This window comes from Leiobunum rupestre, chromosome 1 (genome assembly GCF_980474605.1).
Source record: "Leiobunum rupestre chromosome 1, qqLeiRupe1.1.hap1, whole genome shotgun sequence".
Lineage (NCBI taxonomy): Eukaryota > Metazoa > Arthropoda > Arachnida > Opiliones > Sclerosomatidae > Leiobunum > Leiobunum rupestre.
This window is the reverse complement of record NC_143384.1, coordinates 46,290,661-46,306,051: the sequence shown is the minus strand read 5'-3', so window position 1 is coordinate 46,306,051 and position 15,391 is coordinate 46,290,661. Positions and strand designations below refer to the sequence as shown.

At 32.2% G+C, this 15,391-nt stretch overlaps 1 protein-coding gene across 7 annotated transcripts; it reads right to left on the bottom strand.

Moving 5' to 3' along the window:
* Nucleotides 1–825: 825 nt before the first annotated feature.
* On the bottom strand, nucleotides 826–15,042 carry LOC149963089 (putative sodium-coupled neutral amino acid transporter 12). Of its 7 annotated transcripts, none has more exons than XM_090170466.1 (12): nucleotides 14,986–15,042; nucleotides 12,539–12,646; nucleotides 10,819–10,871; nucleotides 9,867–9,988; nucleotides 8,503–8,641; nucleotides 7,915–7,990; nucleotides 6,725–6,792; nucleotides 4,285–4,315; nucleotides 4,112–4,211; nucleotides 3,359–3,488; nucleotides 1,826–1,919; nucleotides 826–1,750 (listed from the first exon to the last, which is right to left on the bottom strand). In XM_090170466.1, the coding sequence occupies exons 3-12, from the start codon at nucleotides 10,861–10,863 to the stop codon at nucleotides 981–983; spliced, it is 1,575 nt and encodes a 524-aa protein (XP_090026592.1). In that variant the 5' UTR covers nucleotides 10,864–10,871; nucleotides 12,539–12,646; nucleotides 14,986–15,042; the 3' UTR covers nucleotides 826–980. The 7 variants fall into 7 exon arrangements, with proteins under 7 accessions (XP_090026592.1, XP_090026593.1, XP_090026591.1 ...); XM_090170467.1 differs by lacking the exon at nucleotides 14,986–15,042 and adding an exon at nucleotides 14,517–14,904; XM_090170465.1 differs by lacking the exon at nucleotides 14,986–15,042 and adding an exon at nucleotides 14,419–14,492.
* Nucleotides 15,043–15,391: the final 349 nt, after the last annotated feature.

The window sequence follows — 15,391 nt, the reverse complement described above, 5'->3', positions numbered from 1 at the left end:
ATACCTCAAATATCTATTTGGTCCGAGTTGTGCGCCTTTTTGTATGCTCGGTACGAGCTATTAGTAAGTTTTCAAATTTCATCAAATTTGTTTAAGGTTTAGCTTTATTATCCCTTTTCTTAATGGACTAATCTACTTATTCGCTAATTTTATTATCCTTTACATAAAAACATGGCTATTTTGGTGAAAAAGAAATTAGGTACTTTAATCTTATGATAAATAAAAAATTTAACTAATAAATATGCTACACATGGCTTATTGCTATTCAGATGTGATAAATGTGTGGTGGTCCCAAAATTTTCTAGCCCCTAATCGTGTAAGAGCTACACCCGAAAAAATCAAGTCAGGGTTAGCAAATTGTGTGGAAACTGCTGGTTTTGATATTGTAGCTTGATAGGAATCAAAGGATACTTATAATTAAATAAAAGATAATGTTATGAAACAAAAAGATTTGATTATACTACAACCATGTGATTTATAAAACATTTCCAACACCAGGAACGTCTTCAATTTTAGAAGGACATTCCCATTATACGGTGAAATATAATCCCCAAAAAAATTCAACCCTGTACGAAACTCTGACTTGGTTTTTCAATGTGGTGGTTGGGGGCAAAAATTGGTGATCCTCACGTAAGGATAGCATTAGTGCTTTCAACCATTTTGTCTATGACAAAAAATTACCTTATTTATAGTAGGCTTTTTTAAGTGCCAATCAAATTTTACAATGTTATTTTAAGTTTTTATTACACAGGCATTGATTATTTAATTTGTTTTTCCACGAAATGAACAATTTTAATTTTATTGAAAATATACTTTATTGCACTTTTTGAGTATCATATTAAAAATTTCAATATTTATAGGCACAGTACATTAAGATACAGAAAAATTATAAATTAGGAACTAATCTTTTCTACTAATACAGCTTTTTACATGTGTTTCAATAATATGGCAGGAGTATTCAATGGTATTTCACTAAGAAATTATTCTCTGGATATGAAGTGATATACAGTAACAAACATTACGCATGCAACAGACCAAATTAGTACAAATATAATCCACATATTTCCTTTAAATGGTGAAGAATAATTATTCTTGACACCTAAACCCAATGCTAATAGCACATTCTTTCTAGCATAAAAAACTAATAAAGCAGGTACCACGTACTGTATTCCAGTTCCAGCATAAGATCCAGTAATTGCCACTAAAGTTTCTAAATTTTCCGTGCTGTATGCGATACAAATTGGAGGTAGTACTGTTACTAAAGGGAATATAACATTTTTGACAAAAAAAGAATATTGTTTATTATCATCTAAGAACAAAGTTTTCAAGTTATTTCTTAACGTGATTGCTATGATTGGAAAATTCGTACTTAAAGTGAAAACTGGAAATAAAGCTAAAAAATACTCTAAGAATGAATTTGAAACTATTATGTCAATTGCACTACCAGCTTTCGCTGGTTGAAAATTTAAAGTATACATATCATCAACTCTATTAAGAGCGAATATTCCCGTAAATGATAATAGCGAGTAAAAACATAGTATCAATACATAGTCAGATGCTAAAAGTTTAAAAATCTTTTCCTTTCTTCTAACTGGAGTTACCAATGACGGTAAGGAATGATGACACATAAAAGAATAAACACACACTCCAAAAAGATTAGGAACTTTTGCCACATTTGCCATTACTGGTTTACCAGTTCCTTCTCCTCGAAATAAAATCCTGGTAGCAAGTATAATCATGGACCCAAAAGCTAAGAAAAAAAACTGATTATAGTAGTACATAAATGAAGAACCTCAATTTTGCACTAATTAAAATTTATACGTACCTAGCCACCTTAATAGTGTTGTCAGCAATTGTAAATACTTAGTTTTTTGTACATTGAAAAATGTAAATGGTCCCATCAAGAAAAGAAATGCTGTCTGAAATATATAACTGAAATTAATTTTGAAAATTGAAAATACTACTGTATTTTACATAAAATATTTTTAGATTACAACTTGGAGGAATAACTACTGAACCAGAATCATAAGCAAAAATTCCATACTACAAATGGCATATTGTCCACCTGTGCTCATATCAAGATAATCAGTAAATATTTATACGCAAATACATAGCATTTACATAAAAATTTTGGATGCATTTTTTGTATGCAGCTAATTTCACAATTATTTAGTTAGCATTTAAGAAGATAAATAATTTGGATAACCAACATAAGAATTTTAAATACAATATTTGTTGTAAAATTTACATGAAATAACTATATTACCTTCAGCATGTTTCCAAGGTATTTGGAAGATATATTTTAAGTTCTGCTATTTTCCTTTGAATTATAATCTTAGAAGAAACGGCTCCAATGAGCTTAAGATATTAGTACTATATATTTGCTTATATTTCTGGGTTGGAAAAATTTTCAAATATGAAACACTGCTACAAGTTATGCTGCTCTAAAAGCACAGGTCCAGTAGTTAATTAATCCAAATTTAAAACCTAATGATAAATTCCTATACCTATGCTTGTTATAAAGCGATAATGTATCAACTAAAATTGGTTGGAAATTTTTAAATAGAAAACTTTATTTGTTATGTATCAAAATGTATTTATTAACCATTTAAAATAGCTTTCATATAATAATACAAGGTTTCCGTTGCCTTTTGAGTGTCAAATTCCACAAAAGATATAACTAGTGTCCACCCTTGGATTAATAATAGAAGCTAATGCTTCCTGGATATGACACTCTAGCCTTTGGTAGACAGTTTTGGTTTGGCTCACATAAGCCAGTGAAAAAAGTTGGGGTTTTGGACAACTTCCTTTAAAATGTTACCTTTCCAGTTTTGCGTGATGCAAATCAGGAACCAATATTTGTAGTTTGAAAAGCTAAGGTTTTGAAATCCAAGCAAAAATTAAGGTTTTATTTGTTATTCAATCAATTTCTTTTTAAATGGGTGTGAAACACTGTGTATATCCTAAATATAAAAGTTATTCGAGATATGCTGACCGTGCTTATATGGAAAACGTAAAACTACCTTTTCCTAAGCCTTTCTCAAAAGGTGAAATTGTGCTCCTTGTTTGTCCGTTGCGCTTCTTAAAAATCCCACTAGGCGCGCTGGGGTCGCCAATTGGCTTTTGTGAGCTGCGTTTTTGAGGAAGTGTCACATCCAGGAAGCGTTAGCTTCTATTATTAATCCAAGGTCCACGATTTGCATATTAAAGACCTCACAGCTTTTTTTTTTATTCTCAAAATATGCTAGGCGAAATTTTTTTTGAGATTTCTATCTAGTCTATATTTTATTGGCTAACTTAATGACACTTAAATATGAGTATGATTTTTCAAGAAATCTGAATATGCTAACTAACTTACCAAATATATCCTATAGGCATCTTCCCTGTTAATTGGAACAGTAGGATTCCAGCATGGTAATTTTAGATCTGTTACAGTTTCAGAAGAGTTTCTAGCTACATCAGATCCATTGCTAATATTTTCATAAACACTAAAATGAAACCATTTGAGATTCATCCATACAACTGATCAAACACAGTATAATAATTATATTGTATGCATATCTTAGGACTGTCTAAGTAAAGATTCTTTAAAAGGGTACAAACTTTCTGGAAATTTGTTAGTAGTATTCCAGAAATTATAAAAATAAAATTCAGTTAAGGTAGTGTAAAAATCAGCTTAGGGTTGTTGAAATTATTTTCCAATAAAAATTAATAACATTTTAAACATCAATATTTGTAGCCTGTGTATTAAAAATTTAAAGAGCTTATTGCTCTTAAATTTACTACTTATACGTTTACATCAAGCCGTAATTAGGCTAGGCGTCTAGTAAGGGGATTATGATTCTACCCAAGTGAGGCATATCGATTTTTATTATAAATTGTAATTTTGAATACTACTATACTACATTTCACATTCAAAACATTACTTTTGAATATGGATCTTGACTACATTTAAAAAATATTTTCTAACAATTGTTGAGTTCAACTTCTACAACTGACCCACTTATTTAGTGACCTTTTATAAATACCATTATTATGTGATCATAAAAAATACAAGTATACTGCTTCAATAAGGGTCGAATTTTTTCACTACAATGAAAATAATATTTACCAAGTGACATCCCGTAGTGACTTCGAAACGGCAGCTCCATAGATTGCTAAATCTCCATACAAATAAACAGCAATGCACAAGTAAAAAGCGTTCATCCCAACTATAAAATATTATAAGTATTTCAAATGATGGTCTTCGTAACTGAAAAAAAGTATTAAAATATTTTTTCTTACATTTGTTAAAAAAGAGCGATGCCATCTTTCCCTTTTTGAAATTGCAAAAATATAAAGAAAAAGTTAGATAACACATTAAAGAAGGATACAGAAATGTACAAATTAACATTGTAGTTAGAGGTGTGAGGGTACTCAAAAACTGAAAGTATTCGCTAGACGTGTTTCCAAGGCTTAAAAGCTATTCGAAGAGGACTCAATGAACCCAAATATTTTAAGAAAAGTTCGATTTTGTACAACAGGTCCATATTTGTTACCAGTTTCTATTTTTTTTCTACAGAGATAATGCCCTCCAGTACATGACACAAAAACCAACTAACGCAGCGTGTTTGGTCCACATGGTAGCAAATTTGTTTTCTCGACCCATAGAAATCTGAGTTAGTACCCCTGTATTCCGCTGTTTGAAGGCTACGGCTTCTAATCTGCAGGCTGTCAGTAATTTGAATAAGCGTTCTAGGTACTCATCTGATTTAAATTATTTTACTCAGAAAATGGGAAAATTTCTTCAGTGTTTTAATTGAATTAAAATATTTAGTTTTAAACCTTCTAATTTTTTATAGTGGATAAGTAAATTTAAATTAAATTATATCAATTTTTACTATCTTCCCATACGACTTGAAATAGACTCAACTAGAAATTTTTGGACTTGAAAACGCAATGGATTTTAGAGGACTCGAGACTCGTGCAATTCCAATTTTCTTGGACTCTGGACTCGATTTGAAACTAAAAAATAATACTTGTACACCCTTAGTTGTTGTAAGCGTTTAAATTCTAGCACAGATTATACAAAAATATAAATATTGCTTGCATTATTGTTAATTATAATGACTATTTAATAACTGCTCTAAAAATATAACTAAGTTGTGAGTGAAAATTTAAAATTGTCACTGAGGATAAATCAAACATGGCCTGCTGAGTAACTTTAATTAGCTTGTATTGAGTTAAAAATGTTACATTAGTAAATAAAAATTACTAACGTTAATTCTCTTTTAAATAAAATTAATATTGATTCTATTAAAAATACGGGTGAAGTGCACTACAGCGGCCTCATCGAATTTTATATTAATTTAGTTTGCGCCTCATAGACCTTGTCACGTAGATGACGAGGGTATTTTTTATTTTGGCCGCAAATGATTATTTAATTTTTGAATGTTATTTTAAATTTTCACTTGTTTCGTTATACTTATTTCCGTCGTGTGTTCGCCGACACCACAGTTTCGGTGTCCTAATGAATTCCACGTGATATTCCCTTTCTTATAAAATCAATTACAATTTTTGTTCATTTTCTCGGTGTTTTGTATTTTTGGGCTACAAAGTGATATTCCCGTACTTTATCAAATCTATTACAGTTTTTGTTCATTTTCTAAGTGTTTTCTATTTTTGGGCCACTTTTTTTCTGGTTGAGATTAAAAGTATATAGTTGATGCGTAAGGCTTGGTACTGTCCTCTAGGTCGCTTTATAGATGGCCCATCGCTTTTTTTAGTATGGGGTTGGGGATACGCTGCGCGCCCCCGGCGCTTGAGCGAAGTTAGTGCGCGGTGCCGTCAGGCCCCAATACAGGGAATCTCAAAGTGCGTCAGGCGCCAATACGGGGAGTTTACACGACGAAAATATTTTTTAGAAAAACGTTACTAAACTCCTAAAATGACGCCTTTTTTAAAAGTTAAGTTGATTAAAAAATTATCATTTGCGGCCGCTAAAAAATTGGTTTAGTAATCTACCCGTCAGGTGTATTCTCCGCCACAAAAAAATACAAAAACACGGTAAATCCCTAAAATTAGTAAATTTTTAAAATTAAGTTAATTAATTTAATTATCATTTGTGGCCCAAAAAAATAGTTTCGTAATCTACGCGTCAAGTGCTACATTCTCCGCCACAAAAAAAATACAAAAACACGGTAATTAGCTAAAATTACTTAATTTTTAAAATTAAGTTAATTAATTTAATTATCATTTGCGGCCCAAAAAAATAGTTTCGTAATCTACGCGTCAAGTGCTACATTCTCCACCAAAAAAAAAACGAAATTACATGAGGCCACTGTAGTGCAATTTTGCCAAAAAATACTAGTGCATTAATCACCATGCACTATAATTTTTGGGTTTTAAAAAAGTTAACTGTAAATTTTGAAGGTTTATTTCTGATTTACCTGAATCTTTTCTCTATCAAGCATACTAGAACTTTTACAATAATGAATCTAAAGTTATCTTAATTATGAATATATTAAATGAGAACTGTAATAAGTTTATATCCAAAGACAGACAACCCTAATAGTCAAAACATTTGCCCACTACACACAGCATGGCCATATTATAGGGAAGTATGGGATTGAGCATAACCCCCGATAATGCGAAATTTGAATTGATGGTGGAATCATCAATTTGTGTATGTGGCTTTTACCAATAGAGCATACATTTCCTTACCATTCAAAAACATTTTAATTACCATTTCAATCCTTTCAGTTATGTTGTAGTAATCCACACTTGCTGTTTCTGATAATGATTCAACACTACCTAAAAAAATTGAAATTTAAAGAAACCACCACCTTAGTAATGTTTATGTACCATTTAAGAAAAATTAAAATATACCAGAACTAGCAGTGGGCGCTTTATTTGCATCATTCTCATATTTCCAATTTGATATAAAAATTATAAGCACATGACTTACCCATAATCGACATTGTAAAGGGTATTGAATCATAATTTACACATAAATTAATACAAACACGTTTTGGTGCCACAGAATTTAACTAGTTAGATTAATCCAATTGCTCTACTATCGTAAAAAAATTTAATAATATCTGTGAATGTTCAAACTGGTTTAAAAAACTGCACACAATAATCAAAATTATGATTTATTTATAGAGACTAGATTATGGGTTTTCTTTTTTATGAATGTTGGACAACATAGGATTTGCAATTTTATGAAAGATAAACTGGCGTGAGTGGAGTGATACACTCCTAGAAATGGCCTTCTTAAAACAACAATGACAAGAGTGTTGATTAACCGAGCGGCTAGTCACTCTGCGTAATCGGTGTACAAACCTGTACCTTTGACTGTACTAATGAGATTACACATAATCCTCAAAGTCGGTACCTTTATCAGTGTTGAGTATGCGTAATTGGTGTACAAGTCATCTGACAATGGTTAGCCCCTCATGATTAACTCATAATTTTCTTAAACATTGTTAACATGCATGATGCGTGTTCAGCCTTTTTTCCTGGGTGCTCAATGTATCCTGATTTCATAATTACTTTTACCCCATGTCATGCACATGTGACACAGTTATAACAAAACTTCCAGCTCTCTATTGCCCAACTAAAATTCTAAAGTTTGTTTTCTACCCAAATGCCATAAGGAGTGGAATCAATTTATAATAATTTATGTAGGAGTCGGTCATAAATTTTAATTTTAATCGTTAACCAAAGAATAAAGCTATAAAAAAATTTAAACCTTTTTCATAACATTTTGTACATACATATATTTTTTGGGTCTAGTGTTACAAAAAAGTCTTTCTCAAAGAAAATAAACTGAGCTTACTACTATAAAATAGTTGGTTGGCATCAACCCAACCACCCATCCCCTCAAATAATAATAAAAATAATTATCAAATGCACAGAAAATGTAATACTTACTTGACAAAAGTAATGGTACTTTTTCACTTTGCCCAACAATTGTTGCAGTAATTCCATCTTCATTTACAAGAGTTTCCTAAGAGAAAAGCTATATTAAGTTTACAATTTGAAAAAACAAAGATTTGACCATGATGTAAAATATGCTGGGTTTTATTTAATTTAGAGAAATCATATTGAAATCGAAAATATTTTTGTCTTGCCAAAAATGAAGAATGAAATACTTGAATTTTAACCACATACGGTTACACAGACGAAGCGGATTTGAGGTTTTCCCACTTTTATATACTAAGAGATGAATTTACCACCAAAGGTATTTCACATTATGTCAGTAAAATTTCACGGGATCTCCTTATTTGCAAACTACCCTATGTTAAAGATAGAAGGTGAAATTGGATAACTCAACAGAAATATAGTAGAGTTTTTTATTTAATATTTGTTTAACATTGATCTCATAATTTTTGAACACCTCACTCAAGCTTGTGAACAATAATTGATTTTCAAGGAAAAGAGATTACAAATCTATTGTAAGAACTAAAATAATATATAAAGTTAGGGTACATGAGTTTATTGTTTAAATTGAAGGGTTACCAATGATGATGGACTTGATGTTGAAGGCAGATTTTCACCTTCTTCATTTATTACTTTCTTCAACTGCTTTACAGCTTTCCAATGGATTAGCGCATTTGCAGATGACATAGCTTCTATGACAAATGTTGCGGTAAGATAACTGTAAAAACATTCCATAAATATAATTGAATGAGTTTGAACAGTTAATAATAGCAGCAGAAGTATCCATCTAAGCCAGAGAAACAAAAATATGTATCTTTGCAAGCTGGACCCATATTACAATGGATAGCTGCTAAGCTGATGATGTAAATGGCTCAAAGTTTTCTGTGTATTACTTTTCCTAACCATGTAAAATGTTATAGGAAAAGTCCAGGTTGGGTAAAACTTGGGTCTATTTGAAAGATCATGTTTAAATAAACTAAAAAATATCAGTTGTAAAATTGTATCTTTTTTTACTGACGAGAAATTAATTTTTAAACGAGCTAAATTTACCCGCCAAGCGAGCTGCCATTTTCTTTTGCCTTCCCTCAGCAGACCGCATGCGGAGCAAGCGCGCGCAGGGAGCAGAGCGCTGTTATAGCGCGAACAGCGCGTGATTAAAGTCCTAAAATGTCACAGCGAAACAAAATTTCAGATCGCTTGGCGGGTAAATTTGGCTCGTTTAAAAATTAATTTATCGTCATTAAAAAAAGATACAATTTTACGACTGATATTTTTCAGTTTATTTAAACATGATGTTTCAAATAAATCCAAATCTTACCCACCCTGAACTTATCCTTTAAAATTAAACTGCATAGGAATTAATAACTAATTTTCTACATGTAATAGTTTTAGAACTTTGCTATGTTTTCTTCCAAAAATCAGCGGAAGCCTGCAAAGGTACATGTTTCAAGATATTAACATCAGCCATACAGGGATACGATTACTTCTTTAATAATAGTGATAATTATTTAATGATAATTAACACTAATTTAGGGGAATCTTAGTTTGTGATAACTTTTCAACCTCTATCTATTTATTAGCACCAAACAATAATTAAGTAAAGTTCAAAAATGTTCTCAAGCACAAGTGTTTGTTTATTAAGTTTTAGCTAACCTTCAGGATGCCATTACCATGAAGGTTACCCGAAGACATGGTTGAGTTTTATAATAAACTTTAAACACTTGTGCATGATAAAATTTTTAGTTGAATCTCCTTAATTTTTAAAAAGATTGTGCATGAAAAATAAAACGCTGTTTTTAAAATAATTTAGTTAGGTTCATTGACTTTAACACCAAGACCTTCGCACTAGAAAATAAAGGGCTCAAAAAAAACAAAAGTAATTTTTTTTTTTAACTTCTATCCAAGCTTGATTTAGAAACTAGAACATATAAAACCATAATTACCTCATGAAAGCTAATGCAATTACAACTAAGAGACTTAACAACCATCCCGCACTACTGAATGCATATGGCATCGTTAATGCTCCAGTGCCAACAATTAAGTTAAAAATATAGATAAGCCCAACCTAGAAAAGAAAAGTAACTATATTTAAATTTTTATCACATAAATATACTCAAATTAATCATTTGAACCTAGTGGTCTACATGTTAGACCTATAGTGAGTTTGCAATATAGAAATCGAACCGCACAGAAAGCTCTTAAATTTTCATACAGGCTTTAGTATTTGGTTAATAAACATAAAAAGGAATTTCAATGTTTTCTACTTTCCGTTTCCTTCCCACTTCTAAATATTCCTCAGGTATAATTAAAAACCTTCACTACAATATTGAAATCGTGCATAAATGTAAAATGTTCAGTCTAACACACAAATTTCCAAATATGACAAAAAGTTTATGGAAATAGTTCATAGGTTAAAGAAATTTTTCTTGTTAAAATCCCACATAGTACATACTCTTGTAGATGCACTGTTCATGTGAGAAGAAATTTTAATATTAAGACTATAGTGTCTTAGGATAATGACGAGAAATCTCTCAGAAGACAGGTTTAAAAATAAGTAACTTCCTAATTGAAACTATTATTTATAATATTCAATTTTAGGCCTTGATTCAATAATTTATCTTTACTTTACAACAGTAAACATTAGTTTTACTTTTAAAAGAGTTTACGCTCCTGTAAGCCTTTCATTAAAATATGAACAATTTGGCTGAGTCTCAGGGGATATTTTGGAACATTTTTCTGGCAATGTTACGTGGAATGCTTTGGAAGAAATAAATTGTTACAACTTAACTTATTGGGACCTAATGAATTTCCAAATTTTAAACCTCATAGGCTAATACATAAAAACCACTGGTTCAAGTTATGAAAATTTGATGTTGCTGGGTAGTAGTGACTTACAGTTGCTGAGTAACTTTCACCGCTCTCTAAGGAATCGCCAGCCATTATGAAACCTAAATAGAAACATTCTTATTTTTATGACTTTAAATGCTCATTATTGTTTAATTAATATATCTAATCGGTCTTTATTGACCTGATACTGAAACAAAGCAAGCTGTTTTGTAAATTAAAAAAGTTTATTGGCTATTAGTAAAATGGTAAAAATTTTAGACGTGACATCTTTAAATTTGGTTCATATAATGAAGCTCTGATGAAAAATGTTTATTCGTTAGGTCAGAAATTGATGTTTGTACTGTAACAGACGAACTTTTACCCTTAGCGAACAGCCGAGCTAGGCCTAAGGTACCAAACTATACCCACTTGACAACCTGACACATCATACTTTTCCTACCTAAATTATAATTTGTTATACTGTTAAATATTACTGTTATCTTATTGTTTAACTTACATCCTGATGGTACCCGTGTTAATTCGCCTGAAGTACAGGACATAGGGCAAAAGTCACTATTTATTATATGCGTTTCACCACGCACCGAACAGAGGGCGTTATCGTCAGTCAAGTGATATATACTTCGGCGGCAGAAGGAGAAGGCCAGACGGAATAGAGGAGAGTGAGAGAGCAGAGAGAGACAGGAGGGCTGTGGGGGGGAAAAGCCACCGCAGCAATATTAGAGTTCAGTGTTGTTGTTCTGTGCATGAACAACCCTCTCATTAGTCCTTGGGTTTTTCTTAGTCGACCAGTATCGTTTTGCCGTCTAGTATCTAGCCATACAGAGGTTATTGTAGGGCCTGTTTTCCGGTCGGTCGCCATGGCCCTAAACGCACTGGTAAGTTTGAACTATCATTATTGTTTCTCGACGCTTCTTAAATTATAACTAAAAGAAATATTGTTTTATTATTATTTGGAAATGATTAATATTTTGTTATTGAAATAGGCCCAGGCCTCAGAGCTGCGTTTTGTATCGATGTCAAACGATTTAACATTAAAATGTCAATTTCTAGTCAGTCGTTATTGTCTTCTTAGTTATTGCTTGCGCGACTTTAAGCTCGAACCCAGGTCTACTGGATCCGTATCGGTTACAGTACAAAAATAATTTTTGAATCATTTGATAGAGATTTTCTTTGAAATGTAAATAAATGAACAAGACTATTTCACATGTCCTTATTGATTGATGGTTGGTTGGTGCTTTCCATGAAGTTGTAGGTCCTCAATTGCGTGACAGAATCCTGCCCAGATGTAATCCCCCCATTATCATTCGATGAGACAAAATCCCGCCATTATCATTAGATGAGAAAAAATCCCCCCATTTTCATTAGATGAGAAAAAATCCCCCATTTTTATTAGATGAGACAAAATCCCCCAAGAATAAGATGGATATATTATTGGTGCCTAACAGTGCTGTACATTCACTTCACTCTAGTGCTGGGGTGCGGGCACCCCCAATCCACTCATTATAATCATGGTGGGTGTATTTAAAAATTCCAACTACTGACATCGTAACTAATGTCCGCGGGAATTTGGCTCATCTAATGAAAATGGGGGGGAATATTGTCTGGGGGGATTCTGTACCATTAGCGTAGGTAGACTTAATAGCATGGCGTATATTTTGATTTCAAACAAATGTTAATTGTCCATTAGCTATTCCTAGATTCAACTCTATCTAGATTAATAAAAGACGTATTGTATATCAAAGCAATGTTATAGCATATCTTTAATTACCTGAGCTATAAAAATTATTAAAAGCAAAAATTCCAAATTTGCCTTTTTCCTTAAAACCTGAATGTTTCTGCTGAGATTCTCACAAACTGTCAATGCCAATATATATCCCTAGATTAAAATGTTTATTTAGCTTTTTTGTGTAAGAAAAATGGAACTAAACACCAAAATAAAATAATATGCATATTAAAATTGTCTTATACAAAACATGTTAATGAAATTATTCAAAGGCGACTACATAGTTATTCGGTTTACTGTGTCTTTCACTGGAAGTGGGCTGTCAGACATGAGCTATGCAAGCAGCTAACTACCAGTGAAAGACAGAGTAAAGATTTTTTATTATTTTATACATAAAATGAATAAACCCTATGTCAAATATGGTCACTGAAACAAGCTCAGATTCTTAAGTGGGTAATTTAAAAAATTTGTTCTGTGTTTTGCATTAAAATGCAAGTTGTAAATTACTAGTTACTTACAAATGCACATTGAAAATAAAAATTTAACCTTGGTATTTATAAAAATCACTCATTTGTAAAAAATTTAAACTATTGTTGACTTCATAATATTCAATAAAAAATAAAATAAGAGCTTAACAATGTTCATATTTTCTGATAAATAAATAAATAAAGATATGTTAAAATTTGATTTGAGATGAAGAAAGCATTCGGCATTATAAAAAGTTTGAAATGAATAAACCAGCTCTTTGAACCAGGAAAATAATTCGTAAAATAGGAAACTAAGTTTGATTATGATTATTTTCAACTGGCAAAAGCCATTTATTTGTAGAAATGTTTTAAATTTTTTTCATCTTAACTGAGAAATTATTAGGCATTAAACAGAGATGGACTGGCGATGTTTTATTCAGGTGGGTATTATGTCACTTGCTTGAAAGTGACAAAGGTGTATTAAACAATTAACATTACTTATAAGAAATGTCACTTAGATCTTTATGAACAGTTGCTAGCCCAACCGAAGCCTCCAACGGCATCATTCAAATGACCAACCTAGTATCATGCTATTATTATCTAACAATGGTAGCTGTGTTTTACCACAAATGCATTTATTTACACTTAGGAAGAATGACTTAAGTTCTAAAGTATTTTAATTCAGACAAAAGGCTACGCCCATCACGCCAGAGTAAAAGCGAAGGTCAGCTTAGAGCTGACCTAGAAATTTCTGAAGTTCACGTGTGAAGTTTAAGTGGTTTGGCAGGGACTAGAGGTAGTCCGGGAGATAGTTCCAGTCCTTGATGGAGGAGGGAACAAATGCGTGCTTCCGAAGCTTAGTTTTCAGATATTGGATAACATCGGATTGGCTGGTTTTCAAACCGCAGGGGGCTCGCATCCACAATGATATTATACGCGCGATTAGTGAAAGCGCCCCATTTGCTTTATGGATGATGGAGTTTATCGCCACAAGACGTTTGAGACAAAATTGAGACAATCCGCAGTCACCAAGGACAAGTTTTCCCCAGCATGACAGTGGGTAAGAAATAATGGCATCTGCATGTGTTTCAATCGCATCCAAACATGTCGGTTTTAAAGAAACAATGAGATACCGGTTGATTTGATGAATTTGGGAGAGCATACTGGAAGATCATTAGGAGGATTAAGGAAAACGTATAAAATCATCTCGACCTAGTCATTCTCCTTAAGTATACTTTCTTGGTTTTATCATAGAACAGCAGATTTATTACCCCCAGTTTCCAGGAGAGAAACCATAAAGGTTTGTTTTAGTTTGATGGCTTATAATTAGAATCTGATTACAGTGAAAATTATTTAACAAAATAAGATATAAGAGATAATTTATATGTTTTAGATGTTTATTATCCCTTTTAAAAGCATTGTAATCTATAGATTTCTGAAACATATGATTGGTCTTACGTTTTTAACGTGGCAGGGGGCCAAGGTAAGCGAGGCAAACAATCAAGGAGAAAAATTAAAATACCAAAACATTTAATCATATGCTCAAGCATACACACCTCTCATTCATCCAATCACAATTACTGTCTGTATAGTCTATTTCACGGCCAACTATGATTACGCACTGAATCACTGCATGGACCGTAACTATCCATGATCATAGCTGCAGCTCTTATGTCGCTTTTGGCAGCACGTAATCAAAGGTGGCTATGACAGCTTTCACAGTAATTGTCTGCTAATATTTGCTATAGGATAGAGGGCGGGCATTGGGATTAAAATCCTGCTTAGCACGTTAAAATAGAAAGAATTCTTCTTGGTAACGAAATAATTGTCAAGTTATCTCTATCAATTGGTTGAAAATAGATATTTAATGTATTAGATTTTGACGCAATTTAATTTTTTATGACACACAAAAGCTACAGGCGATCAGTTACTAGGAGATGCAACCCCAACTTTCAAGCCTTCAAGGGTAAGAAAAGGGGCTTGACACAAAGACTATTGGCGTCCGAAACGCCTTTCCATACGAACCTTGACCGAAACTAGTAGGTGGTGTAACCGCGCTAGGTTCTCCGAGGTTTCACTTATGATCTAGCGTCTGCTACAGAAAAAATAAAAAGTCATAAGAACGGTTTTTCTTAAATAATCTTATCAAAATTTAAGCAAACGATGCAAAAATTATATTAATATGCAAGTATCATTATTTATAAAGTCAAATTTACGAATAATGATCAGGAAAACCTAATAGCGTCTGCTTTAGCCGCTATCTATCTGGGGTTCAATGGCGAAACAAAAGGGGCGTAGCGATAGTTTTCGGTCGCGAATATGAGCTATCGCTACAATAGCTTCTCGAGCATCCGCCTCTGAGCTTATATAATCTTTGGCCTGACCGTAGGTTATAGAAATCAAAAAAATTGTTGATTAATTTGACTTCTTT

Bases quoted from the DNA above. Each gene is read 5' to 3' on its own strand.
- LOC149963089 (XM_090170463.1), bottom strand. From the start codon at position 14,256: ATGGTTTCTCTCCTGGAAACTGGGG. The intron at 10,872-14,231 runs GTAATAAATCTG...GTTTCTATTTAG, and splicing joins TTCTCTCCTGGAAACTGGGG to GTTTCATAATGGCTGGCGAT. The intron at 4,212-4,284 runs GTAAGAAAAAAT...AATATTTTATAG, and splicing joins ATCGCTCTTTTTTAACAAAT to TTGGGATGAACGCTTTTTAC.